We start from the raw sequence: 26,355 nt of genomic DNA on the forward strand, positions 1-26,355 counted from the left end.
GGAGCAACAAAAAAAAATACGTCCGCGCCCGACGATTGCCCGATCCGAACTCCATTTGTCTAAGACAATTTTTGTCTAGAGAATAACTGTCGAGCTCTAAATGCTAATTTCCACTTAAAAACATCTCCTGGACCATTGTGCATTGGAAAGATCGCACGAAACAAAATAACAAGTGAGTCAAAATATACTGAATCTGCGTGTATGTATGATTTTATTTACCCTTGTACTCTTTTCCTTATCAGCATTCAAGTGCACATGAATCTACCTTCCCGCTCACCAATAACTTGCGTTGGCTTAGATCGTTTCATACTAGAAACAAAAAAGTCATTGCAATAGTGCACAGGAAACAACTCGATTTCAACTATCTACCTATATTTTACTGCCGCGATCGAGGCTCAATGATTGCTATTTGAGTGAAAAACGAATGATTTTACAGAGACACTCGCTGGTTCAAGCAAGTTTCCAGTTTGATTCTATCGCCATCTAACATCATCCCGAGAGGCAAATGAGGGGATGCAAGAATTTCTGAGAATAGATGAGCGGGATCGAGACAGTATTTTTCCATTCTAATCGAGGATGAACTTTGCGAAGTAGATAGGTGAATGTTTTCTGTCTCAAATAAAGTGACAGTTTACGACATTCAAAAAAGAGGCACCTTGTCTTTCCCTCGTAATTCCAAAAATAAAAATTCCATACAAATCAAAATATGTCCAACGATATCAGTACTAGGATATCAATAACTGTCTATGTATGTAGGGATCCAGTTAACATCCTATATTGTTCTTGATAGTGATATTGATACGACTGAACGAAAGAGCGAAAGAATGGTTCAAAATAACTGATTCACTCAGATGAACGGTTCATCAAATTGAACTGTTTTGCCCATCTCTAGTAGAAAGCAATCCATCTTTCTTGCGCTGTTCGTTGACGTATCGTCAAAAATGATTTCGTTGGCAATTTCATCCACCATTTCCGATTGGAATTATCTAGCGAATACGATCTGCTGGAGTTTGATCCGTATTTCGAGACAAACGACACACTTACTGCCATCCTATGCGAGACATTCAGACATCGATTGAATATCGTCAGGTGGCAACAAAATATAAGTGGAAGGATGTCACAACCTCGGTGACCAATGAGCCATTGGAGGCTCGATTGCTTTGATATATTCATCTTAAAATTGAAATAAAATCGATTTCTATGCAATTTAGTTGTTTCGCAAATATTTTCAGTTCAACTGTAACTGAACACACTTGCCGTTCAGTTACGTGATCTTGCACCTCTGGTCTTTTAACCTGATTTGCTGTTTAATTTTCACCATATAACTAAAAAAACCTATTCTTTTTCACAATGGAATTGAGTGTTCCTGAAGCATTTCTGATAAGTTGAATTGGAATTGTATATTCAATATTTTAGGCGGATCACGGAAATCAGAATAAAACAGACCGAATGGAAAAAACTACAGTTAAACTTTAGTGTTCTATATGCTATGATCGTGTGTAATATAATAAAGATCATCTCACTGGTCGTCGAGCGACAGAGATGGCTGACGAAGATACACGAACTTAACTGACAGCATAAGTAGTATAGGATGGTAGTGATATCCCGAGCGAAATTTTCCGTCTGCTACAGTTCGGCCATCCTGCGCTGCTATCGCCCTCGACAGTTTGATGTAAGAATCTAAATACTGTCCGATGACTTAAATAAAACGTATTTATTCTTATTATATTCCTGCACCTGTTTATTTCTTTTGACAGCATCACTTCTAATTTTCTCCATATCACGATTGGCATCTTGATTAAGATTACCTAAGAAACGCTCTAACTCTGGTTCAACGTGAATCCTCTGATCACGCCGAACAATAATACTGCGGGGCAGTTATCGATAGAACAATTGTAACTATTATTTAAAAGGTAATCGGCTTCGAAAAGAACATTGTACCAACAATTAATGAGTTCCCTGACTTGATTGAGATCCTTCGACATCAGGTACTCCTGTAGCTTGTCGTCGTTCACGTTCCTAATAATGTAGGCGATTATAGTTGACAAATAACCCTCGTTCGCAATCCTCTGCATCTCATATACATAACTCTTCTCATCTTCATCCCTGCCACGAAATCGGTTCGCTATTTTGAAATGTACATCCGCTCCAATCATTCTACTCGAAAAAGCTTTACAAATTGACGTCTTGAAACATTCCCAATTCAACGTGGCTTCTTCCTGTGCATCGAATCACTTCTGGGCTGTACCTGTCAATCTGGTGTGCGCGTAATGCAAACATGCTCGCGGTGACCAATCATAAACGGTGGCGTAACCTTCGATCTTTCTTAACCATCGAGTGCAACCTCCTTCCTTACCGTTGAATGACGGAATCAGGCGTTCGACCTCGACCGGATGAAGAAAAGTTTCACGAGGTGGATGACGCAATAGCGGATGACGGATGTTGCTGCTGCTAAATTCGGTTTCAGCGGATCTACCAGACTGAACGCTGACGCTTGCTTCACCTTCCTCGTCGGTTTCTTCATCCTTCAGGTCGTACACCTTTATGTTCGTAAATTCTCTTTGCACTACAGGTGAAAACTCCTCCTGTCCGCGGAACATAATCGGTGAAGATAATTTTCGATGCAGACAATTGGCGTCCTCTTTCTGAACTTTTTTGCTTCTCCACGCCGATGGTGCTTTCATTCGATGACGACATGGTGCCGGAGTCTCAAAATGGTGTCTGAAAATTTCTGCTCGAAGAATTGGTTTTTCTCTGAATCTCGTTTTAGCGAAAATCGATTAATTCGGATCGATTTCACTACACATCGGTCTTCCACGGATAAATTCTGATTATTTCTCGGTCGTATCCCAATTCTGAACTTTGGGCGGATCACGAAAATCAGAATAAAACAGACCGAATGGAAAAAAAAAACTACAGTTAAACATTTATTGTTCTGTATGCTATGACCGTGTGTAATATAAGGGCGGCTCGCACACCGGAGCAATAAACAACTAGCAACTATCAACATGCAATAAGCAATATTGTCGCCAATGCATTTTTCCATTTGATTTTTGGTGATCTCGCACACCGACGCAATACGATATCGCTATCGCCTTTACAGAGCAACACATATCGCTAGCAACACGACGTGTCAGTTGAAGAGCAACTTATCGTTCATAATTTGACAAGTTTCGTACATTAAGTAGATTTTTTGCTTAATGTCAGGCGTTATTATTGCTCTGGTATGCGAAGAACAACAAAATATGTTGCCTGTTGCATATTGCGTATTGCAGCTTGCTAGTTGCTTGTTACTCCGGTGTGCGAGCCGCCTAATGTGCGATTCACATAGAACGTTACGGAGAAGAACGTTTACGTTCAGTCAACGTCTCCACCAATTCACACATGCAGTCAATGTTTCCACCAGCCCGTCACGTCAAATCGAATGATTTATTTAATGTTATTCATGGTGTCGCCACCTACAACAATTTTAAATTGCAATGCCATCTTTCGAACCAACATACCTTGAATCTGTCCTAAATTTTGAAAAATTCAATGAAAATCATTGAATTTAAATGCTTGAACCCCGTAGTCCGACCCTTATTCAACAATAATAATATATATACTATTTCTCTCAGCTAGTCGCGAATGATTTTCACTCCGAAATTTGGAACTAAGAGAAATGTTGGCATAAAAAGTACAGTAAGTTACTTATAATGCGACATGCCGAGGCACCACTTAGTGTCGCATTGGAGGCGATTTTGATCAGTAATTGGACATTCGCGACTGGTGGCGACTTTCAATGTGGGGCCATAATTTGGGCCCCGAACTCAATGTTTACAAAATGTCCAATTAGAGGTAAAAATGTCCAATTAAATGTGTTGCATCACAGGTCTGTCCAATTAGCTGAATGTCGAATTAGATGTAAATTACTGTACAACCAAAATCAAAACAAAAGCCGAGACACAAATCCCAGACAAAAACCCAAGGAACCGTTCCTCTCCGTCGATTATTCTTTTCTACAAATCCTACCGGTCGTTCTCGTTGAACGTATGCTGACGGGTCGTTACGTTGCCGGTGTATGTGAATGTTTTCATATTAATTGCATGGTAGAATAACTGACGTAACGTGACGGGACGTGAACGTGACGTGGATGTTGTATGTGAATCGCACTTAATAAAGATCAGCTCACTGGTCGTCGAGCGACAGCGATGACTGACGAAGATACACGAACTTAACTGACAGCATAAGTAGTATAGGGTGGTAGTGATATCCCGAGCAAAATTTTCCGTCTGCTACACTATGTTCTACACTAAATTCTAACTCGCTTGCTTGAACTGTTTAAAAAACTCTTCTTCGGCTTACACTGTCGATTCCTTCACACTTCGCAACGCTATCCTAATTTGCTGTCACTATTATGAATTTTCAGTACTTCCTTATCCTCCTCAAAGAATTTTCCCGTTTCATCAGTTGTCCGAGAACGATGTTGATATTGAATGAACTGGTATATTGATATCAATGAATGACAAAGCTAGGGATATTTCCATTTGTTTTCATTCTGTGAACGCAGAGCAGAACGAAAAAGGGGACTAACGAAATTGAATGAAACAGTTGTCAGTGGTTGCTACAATTGTGAAGCTTGGCGTAGGTTCATTTTTGGTATCCGAAATGCAATGGTATAATGATCGAATATGGTCTGAAATTCAGCTGAAATGATTGATGTGAAACTAACAATTCCAAGCACTTGCTGTAGCTGTCCAAAAGCTCCGAAGCGATTGAGAAAATCTGCAAGTGCGCAGGATCAGCGAAAAGAAATACGTTGAGAACGCCAGACTTGGGAAATTCAAGTTATCACTAATTATTATTTCTTCAACGGCGAAACCACAGATAGTTTCTACGGATTTGATGTGATCTCCAAACAAAGAAGAGTCATTGATATGATCAGGAGGAAAGTACACCATACAGAAGAAGAGCTTATAACCAATGAGTTCGATATCCACCCAGACCTGTTCTACAGTGCGCCAAGTGATATCCTCGATAATCCACGCCTTCAGATTTGACTTGTGGGAGTTCTATCGTCCAACCTAGTTTCGAAGAATGCAATGATGTCGTACGCGTCATCCAATGTTGCCAAGTGGCAATCGTAAGCACAGGTATTTAATCCGTCCACGTTCTGTTAGTAGACTTTTTGACGTTGTTGCACTAATTCTCAATATTTCTACCATGTAAACTTATTTATTTAGCACAAGTAGCAAGATTTATATTTGCATCAAAATAAAAACGACCATCGTAAACGAAAGAAACGTGAAAAACGATATTAGTAGAATAGATAGGGACAATATGGTCCCCCTAAGAACGAAACGTCCTAAACCATGTAAAAACGTTTATAAATTATGCTACATGTTAGAACATCATGATTTGAAATCTCATAGATCGATGTAAATTATATGAATATGCTTTAAAAAAGATTTGTGTGGAAAATTTACACTTTTAGAAATGTGTTACATTTCCGTCGCTCGAAAGCACTACGGGGCAAAATGGGCCAATATGACCATGTTAGTTGATTCAAGCATGTTTTCGATGGGAAATAGCTTAACAAGTTCATAAAAGGAAAGTTTATTTTATTTTGCAACTATCGCGTATATTTCATTGGGATTCATTCACAGTAAGCATTATAAAAAATAACAATGTGATCAAAGTGATTAGACTGCAATTTTTTTGTACGCAAGACAGGAGCAGAGAAAATCTGTGCCGTTTTGTACCCACGAGTGGCATCGATAGCATCGATAGAACTGAATTGTGCCAACAGAAGCAACATCAGGTGGAAGATTCTACAGGGTTTTCCATTTGGGGCTTCCGAAAGTATATAGCCCTGCGCTGTCAACCGTTTGACATAGATGTCAACCAAAGCGTCATATCGTTAGTTGAATGTCTGCCATTTTACAATATGGATCGTTTTAGCCCTGCGCTGTCAACCGTTTGACATAGATGTCAACCAAAGCGTCATATCGTTAGTTGAATATCTGCCATTTTACAATATGGATCGTTTTAGCATCGCACAACGTGTTAATTTTGTTAAATTATACTATAAAAATGATGAAAAACCGGCAAATGTTTTTCAAACATTACGGACGGATTTTGGTCGTCATGGACGGCCTACAGAGCACACAATCGCTAATGTAGTGCGTAAATTCGAACAAACTGATCCGTAGCGGATATTGTGAGACCTGTGCATTATCGTAATGTGCGTTCGGCCGAAAATATTGCTGCTGTTGCTGCCAGTGTGGAGGATGACCCGAATGTTTCGATTCCATGGCGTGCTCAGCAATTGGCCTTGCCAAACACATTATTGTGGCGAATTTTGCATTTGGACTTGCACCTACATCCATATAAAGTCCAACTGGTACAAAAATTAGAGCGTGGTGACCATGTATTTCTAACCCAATTGTTGGAAAATAAGTGTTATTGGTTCAACAACAAGCTTAAATGAGGGGTGGCCCATTTCACCCCGCCTGGTCATATTGCCCCTATCAACCCTATACAAAAAAAAACTCAAAGCACACGAACAGAAAACAATAAACTTTGTCAACAAAGAGCAAAAGTTTGTTGGTATTTCTGAACAAATAAAAAAGTATGAGCTTTTAAAAAAAATCATGATGTAAGCTTAGAATGGTATAAACGAGGCGGAAGATTGTAGAACAAAACACATTTATTGCTGTTCGGAAAAAATACATTCCTCATACAATTCTTACAATGCATCGTGATTAAAAATAAGAATCATTTTCACCATACCTTTTCGTCCAATGCTTTGTGATGCTCAAAAAGACTTTTAAGAGCTTTAAGTACTTCTACTTCACTGGAAACTCCACTCTGTGAGGCTGCTTGTCGTTTAACTACTGTCATACGCAATGATCGCTCGTGCCTGGACACCAGACATTCTAAATGCTCTAAAAGAAGCTAGAGAGAAAAATAAACCAAATATTAATGGAAAACTTATACAGCGAGGGCTCGATTATATACAGTCTCGGATTTCTTTTCACTATATATCATCGATCCATTCATTTGTTCAATTTTTATGCATATATTTTTCGTTATTTGAACATAAAAGAAGAATTTAATTTTTGATTCACCCTCTTAAAGTCAGAAACACACTCTCAGGACGTGATAGACAATTATATTTGATGCAAAAAATCCTTCTGGGCATATGTTCGAATTTCAACAATGACAAAGTTATAGAACTTTTTTTTTGTTTCGAACTTTGTTGCCTCGAACTGGCTGGAACTTTCAAAAGTACGCTGCGGAAGACGATTCTGCTGCTTCCATTTGAAAGATGAAAAAATATAGTATAGCAGCCATTCCATGCCAAACCGATATAGTGATCCTCAGATTTTCGTCAAAAGTGGTAATTTTGTTCTTTGTCGCAAAATATTAGAGCCGATTTTTTTTTTTTTTCGTTAGGGTGACCATTTTTATTTTAGGGTGGTCCAAAAAATCATTTTTTCTACGAAAATAACTTTTTTCAAAAATTCATAACTTTTGAACTACTGAACTGATTTAGATCATCGGCATATTAAATTAAAGTCAATGAGCTAGTCTTTCATTAAAAAGTATTGAATTTTCGAAAGAAATGGATTCAATTCTTGTAAATATTGATTGTAGATGTTTTCTATTGTTTTCATGGCTTTGAACTATATTTTTTTATATTTTTTCTTGAAAGCTGATGATTTTTTACATAATAACTGAGAAGAGAGAAATCGATAAATTTTAAATCATTTCGAAGCACAATTTCAGTTCACGATTTTGTCAAACATTTGGAAAAAAGATTGTTCCATCACATAGAACTCATATTTAATACGGAATGGTCGATTTTCATGAGAAGCTTAATTTCAGAAACGCACTATAGCCATATAAAAAATCATTTTTCTTCAAATTTTCCTATATTTTATGCCCTAACAACACTCCTTGAAGTGGATTGTATATTGTGTCCAATTTTTAGTTTAACAGGTTTCGTACATTTCGAGTTTTTGACACATACTCAATCGAACAGAAGATTTTTATTTTAGATTGGGGAAAAAGTTATCCGTTATTTTCTCGTTGGTTGGCTTTAGTGATCAACATCTCGCGTAATATCGATCATACAATTTCAAGTTTAGGCTCGTTGTAAAGGTGGCTTTTCACACTAAAAAAATCTTTTGTTGCTTTTTGTTTGTTCCATTCAGTTGTGAATTACAGGGTGTTAACAATGGAGGTCAACAAAGTGAAAATTCGGTACACTTTACTTTTTTTTTTATTTTATACATGCGAAAATGCAAGCCAGGCGCTGAAATTGTGATTGATGTTTATGGTGTCATTGTTGCAACAGTAAAATACGTGCAATTTGATCAGAAAACAGGTCACGTTTTTATGAAATATACGTTAATATTAATGACGTTAATGACTATTTTCACTGTGAACGAATTCTAATGATTTTCATACCAATCGAATCGGAAATTCTCTAAGATTTGTTTGATATGTTATACATTACAATTCGCAAATCCCTAAACGGTTCAAATTCATGAAAACTTCCTTTTTTCCTATACATTTGTTCTGCCGATTTGTATGCTAACCCTACCCGTATTTTGAATGCTTATAACTCGAACATTCCTTAACAAATCGAAAAGATGTTTGCATCCATTGATTGGAAATATTTCTACGCGTGTATCACACTTAATAAAATGTCATTTTCCTTGAGATGAACAATTGTACAACAGTAAAATTTCAAGCGTTCTCTGAACGCCCTAACTGCCAAGTTTTGATTGGCCCGATTTACGGTTTTCCCAACACAGACTTCAAAATCGATGTACCTGTGGAAATCCGCTTTGCAAATATACATGCAAGTTGGGGATATTTTTGTTCCCACCGAGCAGTATTTCCCTAACACGGACTTCTAAATCAATGAGCCTGGGGGAATCCGCTTTGTCAAAACATGCAAGTCGGGCGTATTTTTTCCCACTGAGCTGTGTTTCCCTAACACGGACTTTAAAATTAATGTGCCTGGGGAATCCGCCCTTCAAATACATACAAGTCGAGGGTATTTGTTGTTTAGTACTTTTGTACTCGCTTTTCGTTGTACAAGCCGGAATATGTTTCCCTAAACTGAGAAGCCTGAAGTAAACATGAGATGTGCAATAGTTTCAGAGGGAAATGCAAAAAAAAAATACAATGATCGTTTGACAATTCTACCGTTGACATATTTTGGTAGTCCCAAGCATCATATCAAACGTAAAAGGACGTTCATCAAATTTATTTGTAACGAAGAACATTATTACAAAAAATTCGATGCATTCTAAAATAACATTCGAAGTGGTAAACAAGTGAATTGCATAATACAGGGTGCAGCAGCATAACTTTCTTTTCTAAAATGCGCGCCACTCAGGTAGTTGATGTCATAGCGGAGCGCTAGTGGTCTCGTTCAAGAGGGGATACTGTAAAGTTATGTCCCGACACGTCGCCATCATGCGTTGGAATAGTGAGGAGCGTGCCTTTGTCGTTGAGGTTTACTTTTCAAGCGGATGTTCGGTTATTGCAACACAGCGTGCATTTCGGAATCGGTTTAATTTAGCCCCGTTGGCTCTCGTCCCAGCCCGCAAATCAATTGTTACATGGGTCACTACATTCAGACAAACTGCAAGTGCGACAAAAGGAAGAACTGGAGTCCCTCGGCCCGTTAGATCACCTGAGAACATTGAAGCAGTGAGAGCGTGAATGTTGCGATCGCCAGGGCGTTCTGCGCGCAAACACGCATCTGCCCTTGGACTATCCGATCGTTCTGTGAAAAGAATTCTTCGTGATGATCTTGGGGGACACTTGGTTCTAACAAGACGGTGCAACAGCACACACTTCAAGAGCATCGATGGCTGTTTTGAGGGAACACTTTCCAGAGCGCCTTATCTCAATTAGAGGCGATTTGGAATGAACGGCATGCTCTCCCGATGATTTTTTATATGGGGTTTTTTGAAATCCCGTGTTTATGTGAACCGTCCAAGAACCCTTCAAGATTTGAAGACCAACATCCAAGAAGAAATTGCCAATATGAAATTGCCATCTGCTATGCTAAGAAGAGTCATGACAAACGCCAGAAATCGGTTTACGCAATGTATGGAGAATGGGGGACGTCACCTAACAGATTTGATCTTCAAAACAATGTAAATAAAAACTTTAGACATGTACCTACGTTATAAAAAAAATAAATATTTTCCGAAGCATACAATAGTTTTTATTGAGTTTTGAAAAATGGAAGTTATGCTGCCGCACCCTGTATAATTGCGTAGTTCTACGTCGAAAATATGCGGTCCTGTCCTAGATACAACCCCTTACAATTTTTTCAGTGCAATACACTCTCTACTGTCAACAAACTTGACGGCTTAACGTATTTACAACTGGCCTGATTCACAGTTTTCTCCAACTAACTCGGTTCGTGGCCATCTCTCTCCAATTCCGCGAGCAACCCGCGCCATGTCATGCTCCACTTGGTCTAACCACCTTGCTTGTTGCGCTCCTCGTCGTCTCGTACCAGCCGGATTCCCGATGAACACCATTTTTGCAGGATAGTTGTCCGACATTCTTGCAACATGTACAGCCCAGCGTCTCCTTCCAGCTTTGATCACTTTCTGGATACTGGGTTCGCCGGTGAGTTGCGTGAGCTCGTGGTTCATCCTTCGCCTCCATACGCCGTCCTCCTGTACACCGCCGCCGAAGATGGTTCTTAACATCCGTCGTTCAAAGACTCCGAGTGCTCGCAGGTCCTCTTCGAGTATTGTCCAAGCTTCGTGCCTGTAGAGGACAACCGGTCTTATTAGCGTTTTATGCAGGGAACATTTCGCACGACTGCTAAGTCTTTTTAACCTTAAGTGACTTCCATTGATAATGCGTCTCCGAATCTCGCGGCTGGTATCATTGTCAGACGTTACCATTGAGCCAAGGTAGACAAATTGGTCCACTACCTCGAACTCATTGCCGTCGATCATTACACTACTTCTTAATCGGGTTCTGTCGGGCTAGGATCTGGAAGCCAGCATGTTTTTTTTATCCCATTTATTTATTTTTTCAGGCTCATTAGCATTTTATCTGTAACAGAGTCGGGTTTTTTATCGTGTACATGTACATATGTTTGTGATTCTATAAATTGTAAATCACACAGTAGAAGTAGTAGCCATTTAGGCGTTAGGTTTTCTGTTCCATTACATTATGGTAAATTAAACTGTAGTAGCCATTTAGGCGTAAGGGTATTCTATCTGTTCTTCCATTGTTCAGCAGACCGGACAACGGAGACAGTTGATATTGATCATTGTTGGGTTATTTATAGAACAGCAGCCCGATGTTTCTTGCAAAGCAGAGCAGTTGTATGGATGAATCATGTTTGTTCCACCGTGGATCGATCTCCATAGCTGATGAAGGTTGCGTGGACATAGTTATTCTATAACAACACAAAAATGGTCAAACTGAGGGCCCTGAGTTTGAACCCACGATCGATCGCTTAGTAAGCGAACGCGTAACCAAGTGGTACGAAGACCCCCCCCCCAAAGCCAGCATGTGTTTGGCATTGTTTTTCAGTCCATTTATCTCTGCTTCGTGCTTTAGTCTAGTGTAATGTTCAGCTACCGTCTCAAATGTTCTGCAATGTCTACGTCATCAGCGAAGCAGATGACTTGACTGGATCTACTAGGCAAGTTAAACGCCGCTCGTCCATAACACCATCTAGCGCAATGTTGAACAGTAAGCAAGAGAAACCATCACCTTGTCGAAGCCCCCTGCGGGATTCGAATGAATCAGATAATCCATCCGATATTCGCACACAGCACTGTATTCCATCCATCGTAGCCTTAACCAGTCTTGTCAGCTTCACGGGCAAATCGTTTTCGTCTATGATTCTCCATAGCTCTTTTCGTGTTAATGAATCGTTTGCGGTTTTAAAGTCGACATTTCAGGGGGATCTGCTGCAAGGTGAAGATTTGGTCAGTAATAGACCAACCTGATAACCTCCCACGAATCTGTTTGTCAGTGGCGATAGACGACGGAAGATGATTTGAGAGAGCATTTTGCAGGCGGCATTAAGGACGGTGATTGCACGAAAGTTTTCAAGTCTAGTTTGTCACCTTTCTTGAAGATAGGGCAAATAACCCCATCTTTCCATTCCTGCGGTAGTTGTTCTGTTTCCCAAATTCTGACAATCAGTCGATGCATATAACTTACCAACTTTTCCGAGCCCATCTTGATAAGTTCCGCTCCGATACCATCTTTGCCAGTTGATTCGTTGTTCCTAAGCTGTTTAATAGCATTCCTAACTTCACCTATCGTTGGGGGTGGTACATCTTCAATATTTACTGCACCAACGTAATCGCTTTCATCGCCATCTAGGCCTGTTCAGGTATTCATCGAAGTGCTGCCTCTACCTTTCGGTCACATCACATCGTTCGTCAGTATACTCCCATCCTTATTCCGACACATTTCTGCTCGTGACAAGAAGCCTTTTAGGGATGTATTGAGTTTCTGATAGAACTTTGGTGTCTCATGAGAACGGTGCAGCTGTTCGAGTTTTTCACAACTCCTTTTCTTCCTGGCGGCGTTTAATTTCCCGGAAGAGTTGGGTTTGCTGTCTTCGCTTCTCTCTATGTCGTTCCACGTTCTGACGGGTAACTTGACGCAGCATTAGCTCCCGCGCAGCGTTCTTCTCGTGTAACACTTGCTGATACACATCATCGCACCTCTCGTACCGTCGTCTTCGTTCCACATGTCCTAGGATGTTCTCCGCTATGCTGTTCAATCATGCTACAACAGTCCTCAAGAGAAGCTTCGTCAATCTGTTCCACTTCCGGCAGCGCAGCTTCAAACGAATGTGCGTAGTTTTCGGCGACATCTGCTTGTTTCTGTCGCGTAAGATTACACCGTCGCAAGCATCGGTACCGAATGGTTCGATAGGTTCTGACGTCAGTTATGTCCGAGAAAGGCTGACCGTCTATCAGAACATGGTCGATCTGAGATTCTGTTTGATTGGGTGGTGTATTGGTGGAGGAATTTGTGTTGAAAGAAGGTACTGCGTACGGCCATATTCTTAGAGGTGGCGAAATCGATGAGTCTTAGGCCGTTTTCATTTGTTAACTGGTGTGCGCTGTACATACCATTTACAGGTTTGAACTCCTACTCTTTACCGATATGGACATTGAACTCTCTGATGATGATCTTGATGTCATGTTTTGGGCAGCGTTCGTATTCGCGTTCCAGCTGCGCGTAGAATTCGTCTTCGTTATAATCGGAACTTTCAAGGTGAGGGCTGTGCACGTTAATAATGCTGATGTTGAAGAATCGGCCCTTAATCCTCAACCTGCACATTCTTGTGTTGATTGACCACCATCCAATCACACGCTTTTGCACATTGCCCATCACAATGAAAGCTGTACTCAGCTCGTTAGTGTTGCCGCAGCTCTGGTAGATGGTATGATCATCGCGAAATGTTCGTATTGTAGGTCCTCCCTAACACACTTCCTGCAGCGCTACAATGTCAAACTTGCGGTTTTTCAATAGTTCGGAAAATGCACACGAGTACTTCCGAATAAATTGAGAGATCGACAATTCCACGTCCCGAGTTTCCAATCGTTAGTCCGTTTTCGTAGCCTGGGTCTATGTCGATTAGTCCGGTTCAAATCTTCTTATGTATCGTTCGTTGCTTGGTGTTTTAGTGGTGCGCAGGAGGACCATCGTGATACTGCTGCTTTACGTCCCGAGTACCACCAGAACTGGGCAAAGACGCTTATAGCGGGGTCAATTCGCTTAGAGGAGCTGTTTCCGAGTTTTTGTGGCTTTTCTTGGGAACTAGCAATGCCCAATGCTCATTCCACCAAACCCTAGACAGTTCCCCTGAACCAGTGCAAGCCAGAAAAACGATCTATGACGATAGAATTTCTGACTCGAACGGGAATCGAACCCGAAGCCCCCATCTTGGCAAGCGCAACGCTTACCAGTAGGCCATGGTTTTTCGCTAATAAGGACCAAGATCTCTATGATAGAGACATTATGATTTTCCAACAAAACGGTGTATATTTCGGACAATCCGAGCATATTAAAAATAGTTTTGAATTTCACCCAAAAATAATGGATAACTTTTTCCCCAACCGTGACAGTGACTCAAATCCGTAATCGTACTCTACCATGCAGATCTCTTTTCCCTTCTTTTAAAAGTCGAAAACAAGCTTTCGGAACATTCTATTTAGATAAAGTCATAGTGTCATATGATAGCTGTCTGTTTTCAGAATAATGGTTTTTATGTCTCTAAAAATGGCGAATGTACGTGCTAATGTATGAAAATTGTCTCAAACTCATAATCGTACGCTGGTTAAAATCTCAACTTGATTTCGAAGGCGTTGGCCAATTTTAGAATTCCATCATTAGAATGGAATCCCTTGTTTATTACAACTATTTTTAGCTGTCTTTAGCCATTATCTACGAGTTTTTGGTGTATCTGGAAGGAATATTCGTCCATTTTTTCATCAAGTGTTTTTTTAAATCGTTACTTTTAGAAATTTGTTGGTTTCTAAATTTCCCACACAGATAACGTCTTTAGTTTTTTTTACTGGGATTGATGTTGGAAGATTGTTGAGGAAAAATAATAACTTTTGAGCAACTGTAATGTAATCATGTGCGAACTTTACATACCTTATGCTCTGGGTCATTATCGTAGTAAAACTTGAATCCTCGATTCCACCAATTTTGTTGACATTTTGCTTTATTTTTTCCTTCAGGATGTTCAGGTAAACATTCTGATCCATTACACCATCGATGAAAACTAAATTGCCCATACATGCACCCTCATACCATCCCTCCACCACCATGTTTAAACGTTGTTTTCAGATTTTTTACGTTTAAGGTGAAGGTTTAAGGCTAGCCACAAATGGCTGCCACAATGGCGCTCATTTCTTTCAACACTCACCCCTCGCCCGAAAATCAATAATTTTGCGAAACAGTGTGAAGAAAATGATCGTTTTCGCACACTTCCCATCAAGTAATATCAACCAAACTCTAATCGATTACTCACAAGATATTAAATTTTAATCTGCTGTCGCACTGTATAGTGAAAAACATCGGAAAACTCGAGCTAATGCTCTGAAAGTTAAATTTTCATTTTTTAATCTTCGGCAATGGTTTTGCTTGTACTGGTGAAAGAATCGTTATTTTTTCAACACTGATGCCAGACAACATAATCGAAACTGCTATAAAAACCACTCAATAAAATGTTATTCCTGAGTCATAGCGTGTCATGTCATTAAAATCAATAGAATAAAATTGTTTTGATATCAATACAATTATTATTTCTACGTTTGATGGATCTATAATGTAAGTTTTAGCAACTTTAACATTGGATAAGAAAATTGTATTGCAGAGCTCGGAACACTGCCACGGTTGCCTATGCTTACAAAAACAGTAAACGGAAAAGTATTACATTCAAACAAAATGCCTCGGCTAACGAAGAGCGTTAAGGCTCTCTAACGTGAATATGTGAAAACAATGCGATCAACGAAGGAAAACATTAAGGAATTATCAACATCGAGTTACTATGCGGAAGAACTTGTTAATACCAAAAGGGCCCCCAATTCATGTGCAGATCTTCTTCTTCTTCAATGGCACTTACGTTCCTAGAGGAATTTCGCCGTCTCAACGTAGCATTACTTGCGTCATTTTTATTAGTACTTAGTTGAGATTTCTATGCCAAATAACACGCCTTGAATGCATTTGAGTGGCAAGCTCTAGAATACGCGTGATCACAGTGCAAGTAATGTGCAGATGCACCTTCTATATATATATGATCGTTATACGTTACGATACGTTACGACCAGATGTACCCCACACGACCACTTAGAGCAACAACGAATCATAACAACCGATGCAACCAGGATCAGATTGCATCCAGAGGCCTCCCATCAAGACAATCGCGAGCCATAACAACTGACGAATTTGCGTCAATAGAAGGCAAATCGTCAGTCTGTAAAAGAAGAAAGTCAAATGTCCAGTTAAATTTTCCTGATTTTTATGTCGTCTTTATGTATTTTTCGTCCCTTGTCAGTAGTAATCGTGCTTCTGTGAACTTGTGCTATTTTGATTTTTTTATATCTATTTTTGTGTTTAAGTCTTTGTCTTGTTGTCTCGTATGCGTCTTGATTTTGCTCGATGTCTACAGGTTTTTTCTTTTTATTATGGTATTGTATGTCCTTTTTCTGTTTTTTTCGAAGGTTTTTGTATGCAGTTTCAATTATTTCAGTAGTCCGAGGAGAAGGAAGTATTATTTCATAAGGTGTAAATTGTGTTGTACTGTGGATAGTCGCATTGTACTTTTGGACAGAAAGTTGGATTGATTCAAGGATAGATCTATCTGGATTTTCGGTTTTGTTGATTCGATAAAGTTCCAATATAGTCGAATGAAGACGTTCTACTATACCGTTCATTTCACTTCGACCAGTTGCTGTGACGTATGGAGTTATTTTATGCAAATTGTAAAAGTTGACTAATTCACCAGTCATAAAGGATTTTTTACCATCCATTACAAGAATTTCAGGCGTTTTATATTTTAAAAGTATATCTTTTATAATTGGTGTCAGATCAACTGCAGATCTGGATTCTATGTGTGTCACTTGAGCGAACTTTGAAAATTTATCGATATAGGTAAGGAAGTGATTATTTTCCAGGAAAAGTATATCTATATGTACGATTTGGAAAGGGCTTTTAGGTATAGGAGTTTCTTGAATCGGGAATTTGATAGGACGCCTGTCATATTTGCATTCATGGCAAATTTGACAGTTGGTTGCAAAATCTTTGCATTTTTGACGAAGTTTAGGGAAATAAAATTTGCGAAGAATTTGTAACACGTTTTCTTCAGCACACCTGTGAGCTCTATGGTGCTCATTCCGGACGACGTTCCATTGCTGGTCTTCTTCCTCGATGTCTTCCAATAGATTCTGGGTGTACCTAATTTTCAACAATCTCTGTTGACCGAAATGTTCTCGATAGATCTCTTGTAATTGTCCCATTATGTCTTCTGTGGTGAACAGTCCGTTCAGTTTTGTATAATCGAAATTATTCTTCATTACCCATTTCTGCATTACCCGAGAATTAATCAAGCAAATTAAACCAAATTAGGGATATGGAAACTGTAGGGTGGCTGCCATACAAATAAAACACAAATTTCTGCATTACTCGAGAATTAATCAAGTAAATGGGCGGGACGAAGTTTGCCGGGTTAGCTAGTATATATATATATATATATATATATATATATATATATATATATATATATATATATATATATATATATATATATATATATATATATATATATATATATATATATATATATATATATATTTATTCATTTCGTCAAACAAATGTAGACTACACACTTATACACTAATGTTACAATGTTTTCTTAGGTTAAATATTATTTTTGCGGTACATGTTTCTTTTTAGCTGTTTTTTATTCATTGTTGTGTCAATTATTTCGCAGTGCTGATTGTATATACGCATCATGCGATTGATAGGGGCGTTATTTGCATAATTTGTTCTGGATGTTTTGGTTAGAAACAAATTTCGCGTTCTTAGTTGACGCCCAGGTACATAGAAATTTAGTTTTTCTAGTAATTCAGCTGACTGTACTCGTTGCGAAATTAGGTCATTAACAAAAGAAAGCATTGCAAATTCACGGCGTTCTTTTAGTGTTTGGATGTTTATGAGCATGCAACGTGCTTCATATGAAGGAAGTGGAAATGAGGTCCAGTTGAGTTTACGAAGTGCAAATAGAAGAAACTGTTTCTGGACTGACTCAATGCGTTCTTCATGTACGACCATATACGGGTTCCAAACGATGTTACAGTATTCCAGAATAGGCCTTACATATGTAATATATAAAAGCTTTATTGTGTATGGGTCCTGGAAGTTATGTGAGAAGCGTTTGACAAAGCTTAACACACTATTCGCCTTATTTATTACAGAGTTGTAGTGTTCTATGAATGTGAGTTTACAGTCCAGGACGACGCCTAGATCTCTCATTTTTCTACATTTTGATTTCCAAGACATATTACAATATTTGGTACATGTTTTTTTCTGCTAAATGTTATAGAGTTGCACTTTTTCACATTCAGTGTTAGTAGATTTTTATCACACCAAGTATGGAATACATGTATTTCGTTTCGAAATGCTTCGATGTCGTTTTCATTTCCAATTTCCGCGAAAAGCTTCATGTCGTCGGCATACACAAGTACATTGATACGCTTGAGAACGAAGGAGATGTCATTAACGTACAGAATGAAAAGAAGAGGACCAAGATGAGAGCCTTGTGGGACTCCCGATGTGACTTTTACTGGATTTGAAAGAGAATTTTGAAAATGAACAATTTGTTCACGGTTTGTTAGATAAGAATTGAGCCAGTTTAAGAGTCTTTGTTCCATTCCTATTTTCTGCAATTTGAAGAGTAGTAATGGAATGTCGATGCGATCAAATGCTTTACTGAAGTCAGTGTAAAGAGTTTCTACGTGTTTGCCATTTTCCATTGCATTCAAAATAAAAGTCACAAAAGCCAACAGATTAGTTGCAGTTGAACGGCCTTTGAAGAAGCCATGTTGCATACACGTAATTCTATTCTTTACTTGTTGGAAGACTTTTCCGTTGACTATTGCTTCGAATAGTTTAGGAATGCAAGAGATAATGGCAATTCCACGATAATTACGTACGTCAGATTTAGCGCCTGATTTAAAGATAGGTACCAAAAAAGATTGTTTCCATTTTTCTGGGAATATTCCAGTTTGTAGTGACATATTGAAAATGCAATGTAAGGGAAGGGTGAGTTCCTCAGCCAGGTTCTTTAGGAATATAGGTGCTATTCCGTCAGGTCCTAGTCCTTTTGTTCCGTCTAATTTTTTTAGTGCATGGCATATTTCCTGTTGTGAAAGATAGTTCACCGATATGTCATTTGGATAATCCGGTAAAAATGAAAAGTAGTTCCGATCGCGATTTTCTTCGGAAAATGTGATATATACTTCCTGAAAGAAATTTGCAAAAAGATTACAAATTTCGTTCGAAGAATTCCTCACATCCTCATCGAGATGCATCTGCGATGGGAAGTTATTGCTTTTGAGCTTAGACTTTACGTAATTAAAGAATTTCTTCGGGCATGATTTGACTTCAGTTTCGACCTTTCTATTGTACTCTTCGTGTGCACTAAAAGTGCAAAATTTAATTCTTGGGAAATATTTTGATATTCAAGCAAATTTTGATGACTTTTGTCTATTTTGTATTTTTTATGTGCTTTTTGTTTTTTATTCTTTAGATTTCTTATTTGAACGTTAAACCAAATAGGATATTTGCTAGTTGAATTTCTTCGTCTTCTTTTCTTCGGCACAAATTCTGATATTATGTTATTCAGAATTTCGTGAAGAATATGTACAGTTAAGTTGACATCTCGTTCGCTGTTTAATAAAGTTTGCCATTCTATGGCTTGTAGGCTACATTTGATTGCTTCAAAGTTCGTCTTGTTATATTCCGATACTGCTTCATACTCCCAGTCGATGGGCAATTGTCTATTATGTATAAAGATTGAATATTCAATTGCTGTGTGAATTTTTTCATTTTTCCAAAGAGGAGTCATGGACTCATTCACACAAAAGTCGTCGGTGATGTTAGTAAATAATAGGTCTAGATAATATTTTTGGAAATTTTTTACATGATTTATTTGGTTAAGACCGAGATGTGCAATTTCGTCAAATATATATTGTAGGGTTTCATTTTCCCCGACGACTGGGAGTAGAATGCATTCATTATCATTATCGGGAATGAAGTCTACTTTATTTTGATTGAAGTCGCCATAGATATGCAATTTCACTTCTGGTTCTAGTGTTTCTGCAATTCGATTTGCCTTCTGAAAAAATAATTCATACGACTTTTTATTTGCATGTTCGGGTGGGAAATACACAGAAGCAAATATGTGTACTTCGCCAGCTATAGATAATTTTGCCCATACATGCTCAAATTCTTTATGTTTTTCGGTTATAAGTTCCTCAGAAGTGAAATTTGCATTAATGGCAATGAGGACCCCTCCTCCAGACTTCTTCTGAGATAACGATAAGTTGCGGTCGTGCCGGAATACGTTAAAATTATTTCCAAAAACTTCTTCGCTTCTTACGCTTTCTTCCCAGCTAGTTTCAGTTGCAAGAATTACATTGAAAGAAGCGGGTAAAAGATTATTATATATATATATATATATATATATATATATATATATATATATATATATATATATATATATATATATATATATATATATATATATATATATATATATATATATATATATGTTTGCAATTGTTTATCGGAACATATCGTTCATACACTTACTTTAGTATTGAATTGCTTTTTTTCGAAGTTATTCAAAGACTCGTGTCAATGTAGCGACACAAACACTATTACCCCATTTTTACACGTGGGTTTACCTATACTACTACAATGGCTAGCTTCCACCTTCACCTTAATTCATCGTTTGGCTTGCCCCATACGAAAAGATGCCATCGGAGCCAAAAATATTAACTTTGGACTCATCTACGGAAGTAACATCTTACCAGTAAGACATTGACATGTTTCATGCTATTTGGAAAAATCAAATTTAAGTTACTGATTTTTTTTTGCTGAGAAACATGGTTTGTTCCTCTGTGCTCAGGCATTCATGTTGCCCTTCCTAGGCACATTACAAAATTTATGTTGCTCAACTTGATTTTCTATCGATGGTGTAATGGATAAGAATGTTCACTTGAACACCCTGAATGATATTTGAAGCAAAATGTCAACGAAATGGAATGGAATCGAGAATTCAAGTTTTATCAAGACAATAATGGTTACATTGCTCAAAAATTAATGATATTCCTCCACAATCTTTCGACATCATTCCAAGTAAAAAACTAAGGAAGTTATCTGTGTAGGAAATTTAGAAACCATCAAATTTCTAAAAATAACGTTCCTTTCGAATACACCAAAAACACATAGATAACGGCTACAGACAGCTAAAAATAGTTGCAATGAACTAGGGATACCATACTAATGATGGAATTCTGAAATTGGTCAACACCTTCAAAATCGAGTTGAGATTTCAACCAGCGTACGAATATTAGTTTGAGTCAATTTTCATACATTACCACACACAATCGCCATTCTTAGAAAATTAAGAACCGTTACTCTGAAAACAGATATAAAACCTTTCAACTCTCATATGACACTATGACTTTATCTAAATAGAATGTTCCGAAAGCTTGTTTTCGATTTTCAGAAGAAGGGAAAAGAAATCTGCATGGTAGAATACGATAACGGATTTGAGTCACTGTCAGCCCAATTATGTATTCCGATGGATTTACATTTCGTTCGAGTTATAACTTCGCATTCCCTATTTCGAACGTTTTGCCCATCCAATGTTCCAAGAAAAATAGGTCGAACGAAATGCAAAAACAACTCGAACGGAATACAGAATGGAGTTTAATCAAATCGTTCGAAATATTTCCAATCGATCGAAATACAGAATAGAAAATATTTTTTTAACTTCATTCAGTTTTAATAGTCATTTCATCCAGCCATCTCATTGATTCTCGATCTGTTAGACCGTATGCGCGAGTACAGGAGGGTTATTAGTGCCTACACTAGCGATGCTGGTTGTTTACAATGTTGTATTCCTCTTGCAACAAAAAGAAATTACGTTGCATTTTCTAATATTGAGCACGATTTTGTTAACTTTACACCAGTTAGCAATGCATCGATACCAAAATCCAAATCGATGCCAAAATCTCATGTCGTCAGCTAACATTAACTTAGGAGATTTATAGCGAATTCGTTTTTAAAACTGTAATGTACAGTGTTGACGTCTGGTGGCGATATTAGTGCTTGGGAGGTAAATTATTCTCCATCAGATCAGAAGGGCAAAGTGCAGTGTAAAAATATAAAAGTTTGAATGTAAATTTTTACTTCATATTGTTTGATTACCTAACACATGTAGTTCTGACACTCACTTAAACATTTGTCGATGCATTTCCTGTTTGTTCCACAAATAATTACTATTACAGTAGAACCTCGATTATCCGCGAATGCGAGTTCCCTAGTAATTATATAAACCTTACCAAAATTTGTCAGTGAATGATAGAGTCTCGCTCTGTTGTTTGGTCATGGCTTTCACGTTATGTGATCACTGATGTACACGATCTTACAGAAGGATAGTTCAATGATTTCTGCATTGAGTTTTCTTGCTAAAATATATTATTTCGTGTACAAACCTCATTTTTAGCCCTTTATTGCGTTATTCGCGATTTTCGTTATACGCGTTGGTCTAGCCCGACTATTTCGCGGATAATCGGGGTTCTACTGTATAATATAAAATCGTCATTAGACACAGTTTTCGTTCAATATGTTTCTGCGATATCGAAAAAAAAACCTCTTATTTCATCACATAACATAAATATTCGATAGGTTAAAGTAAATTTTGATTTTGAAAGCAGGTTTATTCCACCTGAATATCCATCATTATTTTCGCCTCCCAATGAAATCACACGTAGCTTAATGCCGTCTACTCGAATATACTCTTCAAAATCGGAATCCGAATTGGATAACGATTCCAATAATACAAAAGTAAAAGCAGCAGGTTTTCCATTTTCATAGTCTTTATTTTTAGATTTTCCAAAACAATACTCGGAACTTGACAGTTCAGTATAGTTGTATTGGTGAACCCGAGTGCCAACCCGTGAAACATCTCAGTGCGAAACTAAGGGTGGGTTTGACTAGTGATATATTCATGTGAAGAAATATGATGAGATTTATAGAAATCGCATCAACCGTTTACACTAGCGTGAACTTCTATAATGAATATATTCATATTTTCGGTGAATTTATTCACCTAAAGAAGAACTGCATCCAACTTTAGTGATTTCTCACCAGTGAGAAATTCACAAGCGTTTACATATGCTGAATTTATTCAAGTTATATATACCTCGAATAAGTGTATCATATTTACACCTATTTTCACGTGAATAAATCCATCTATAGCTATAGATCTCCCTAATGTAAACCCGCCATAACAGCTTTCGGGGCGAACTAGTGCGACTCTGAGTGCGAAACTGAGAGAATAAAAAAAAGACGGGTGGGTAATGTCGGGGACATAACCGGAGTGACGTAGGACTATACAAAGGGGACAGCTTTTGTTAAATATATATTTTAAATATATTGTTTTATTTTCTTCTCCTACGTGAATACCTACCTATCTACCTGAAAAATGGATTAGGTTGAAAAGAACCTTTGGTGTTGTGTTTTTGTTATCACTCGATATTACCATCTTGTTCGGTTAAACCTTCCTGTTTAGCTATTGCGTTTGCCACTCGCCACAGCTTTCACAGTTGGAAAATTTCTTCGTATCCAGCTTGTGACATATTGTTCAGTAAATTACATTTAATGCGACGTGCCGGAGAAGCACTTTGCCACTCACTGAAACTAATTGTTGCTTTGATGAGCGCCGAACCGAAGCTGCTCTGTTCTTGAGGCGGGTTTTCTGATTGTCGTGAGCAGCTTTGCAAGCCAACTCGAGCACTCCGACGGCCGAAACTCTATAATCGCTGTTAGGTATACTGGTGCTCCGGCACCAATCCGTTCGGCCTAGTTCCCCTTGCGGAGCAATCAGTGAATGCGACCAACAGAGAACTGGAGACCTGCACGGTTCGAGTGAGACTTTACCTTTCCCTTAACTTGTCCTCCTTTGTTAAGTCCACGATGCCGATGCCGTACAACCACACGGGTTTACGGTTTGAAAGAAAATAAGATATTTTTTTGGGGTCCGCGTGTTTTATACTCTAGCGGTACACACTCACAGGATAGAGACAAATCGGCAGACTCAGCCAGAGGGGCAAATCCAACGAGACGAACGAATGAGCGTTAAAAGGGAGCGATGGCAAAAAATACATTCATTACGATTTGTTCGCTCGTTGGATTCACATGCAGGCTAAAAAGGGTCCTTTTCAGGATCACAAAATTATCTTCAATCTAAAGAGTTTATTGTTTTGTTGTCACTCGATATCCCCATCTTGTTCGGCTAAACCTTTCTGTTTAGCGATTGCATTTGCCACTCGCCTCAGCTTTCACAGTTGGAAAATTTCTTCCCATCCAGCTTGTGACATATTTTACAGTAAATTACATTCAATGCAACGTACCGAAGCGCCACTCAGTGTCGCATTGGAGGCGATTTTAACCTGTAATTGAACATTTGCGATGACAGTGGTACAGTGTCGACTTTCAATGTGCGGTCATAATTTGGATCTCTATGTTTACAAAAATGTCCAACTAAATAAGTCGCATTACATGTCCGTCCAATTAGCTAAATGTCGAACTAATTGTAAATTACTGTACTTTCAATCTGGAAACAATTTGAGAGTTGGTGAAAATTGAATAATCTTGAAAGTCCCCAACTATCAATAAGCTCAGAACTACTGCCAAATTCACATACTCATCAGATCCTGGCAAACAAATTATGAAAACATCAATTTGTGTTTTATTATTATTTTGGATAATGTTTTAGAACGCATTGAACTTTATTTCCTAAACTCTTTTTTGGAAGGTTTAATGGCCCTGAAAAGCGCCTTGTTTTATGGAATGGTTCCAATTTAGAAAACTTAGTACTCGTGGTTTTGAAAAAAAAAAAACCATTTCGAACGCCCTCGATGCCGCCTTGTTCTGGATTTGCCACCAAAGCAGATTGTAAAAAGAACAAACTTTTTTCTTCTGCTACCTGCTGCCGTTTTGCGATTGCGTTTGCCACTCGCCACTCGCTGCAACTGCGATTGTTGTTGTCTTGATGTGTTCTGTTCTGAATGCGGTTTTTCTTATCGTCGCGAGCAGCTTTACCAGCCAACTCGATCACTTCGGCGGCCGAAACTATATAACGGCGGCTAGGTGGACTGGTGCACTGGTACTAACGCGCTCGGCCTAGCTACCCTTGCGGGGAACTCCATATCAACACGGTTCGAGCGGGATTTTGCCTTTCCCTTCACTTTTCCTCCTTTACCATGTCCAGACATGGGTGCTTGGGTTGGTTTGTTGATGTGTTGTGATGCGAACCGATGTGGTGTACGGTTTGAATGAGAATGATCGTTACGGCAGCGGAGCGGGGATTTTTAAGCTGACTGGCTGACTCGAGAATTACGCATGTGTGAGACTGCGACCAATGTTTCGTTCATTTTTTTCTTTTTCCTTTCCAATCGTGCTTCATTCTATTTCGCTGCTGCTCTGGTTGCCCGTTTTGGTCGGTACGATTTGAGGAGCACGAAATGGACCAATCAAAAATGGGCACATAGAGAATTTTGAGAATGCTTGATATTTCACAATTATTCAATTATTTATCTCAAGAAAAATGAAATGTTATTCGTAGTTATGTTATGCGTAGATATATTTCCTATCAATTGATGCATAAACCTTTGCGATCTATTGAGAAATGCTCGAGTTCTAAGCGTTCCAAATCTTGCATTTTTTCCTACTTGTTCAGTGCCTAGATTTCCATTTCACCCCCTATTTCTTCCGGTTAGACGTAGTCCTACGTCAAAACGTTTTGACAGTAGTTAGTGCGACACTGGGGTTGAAACTGAACAATAACGAATTCGCTATTAATTGAGTAGCAGAATAGCATCTCTAGCCACACCGAACGTGATGTTAAACGGGTCTAGTTTGCTTAAACAATGCGAATCCATCGAATGAACCAAGCGGGTAGGCTCATTCTGCTCAATTTGTTCACCGCCGAGAGAATGTGAGAGAATCGAAGGTGAATGTGAAAGCGTTTAATATGTATTTTTTGATGAAGTCATATAGATGGCATCAATTCGCTGCGCCCTTTTCCAGAACGGCGAACAACGATGAAACATAAACCATCACGCTTGTTGTGGTCGAGTTGTTAATGCGAATTACCACGGTAGTTTTAGACATTATATATACTTATCAGGCCCCGGCCAAGAGGATATGATCTGCGAGTCAAGATTTGTCGCAAATTTAGCTGTCATTGCCAAACTATCAAACTTCTCGGTGAGCTTAATGTGCGATTCACATAGAACGTTACGGAGAAGAACGTCTACGTTCCGTCAACGTCTCCACCAATTCAGACATGCAGTCAATGCTTCCACCAGCACCGTCACGTCAAATGTCAAACGAATGATTTATGTAATGTTATTCATGGTGTCGCCACCTACAACAATTTTAAATTGCAATGCCCTCTTTCAAATCAGCATGCCTAGAATCAGTTCTAAGTTTTGAAAAATTCAATGAAAATCATTGAATTCAATTATTTAACTACTTAAACCC

At 38.5% G+C, this 26,355-nt stretch overlaps 1 protein-coding gene across 6 annotated transcripts in view; it reads right to left on the minus strand.

The window, feature by feature from the left end:
* LOC129779526 (liprin-alpha-1) overlaps nt 1–26,355 on the minus strand; it is a 458,998-nt gene that overhangs the window by 403,029 nt on the left and 29,614 nt on the right. For all 6 annotated transcript variants that reach the window (XR_008743689.1, XM_055787066.1, XM_055787064.1 and 3 more), the window contains exon 3: nt 6,772–6,936. Coding sequence is in view for 5 of the 6 variants with exons in the window: in XM_055787066.1 (XP_055643041.1) it covers nt 6,772–6,936 (165 nt within the window). In the remaining variant the exon portion in view is untranslated. The remainder of the gene's footprint in view (nt 1–6,771; nt 6,937–26,355) is intronic.

The sequence above is a fragment of the Toxorhynchites rutilus genome, chromosome 3 (genome assembly GCF_029784135.1).
Source record: "Toxorhynchites rutilus septentrionalis strain SRP chromosome 3, ASM2978413v1, whole genome shotgun sequence".
NCBI lineage: Eukaryota > Metazoa > Arthropoda > Insecta > Diptera > Culicidae > Toxorhynchites > Toxorhynchites rutilus.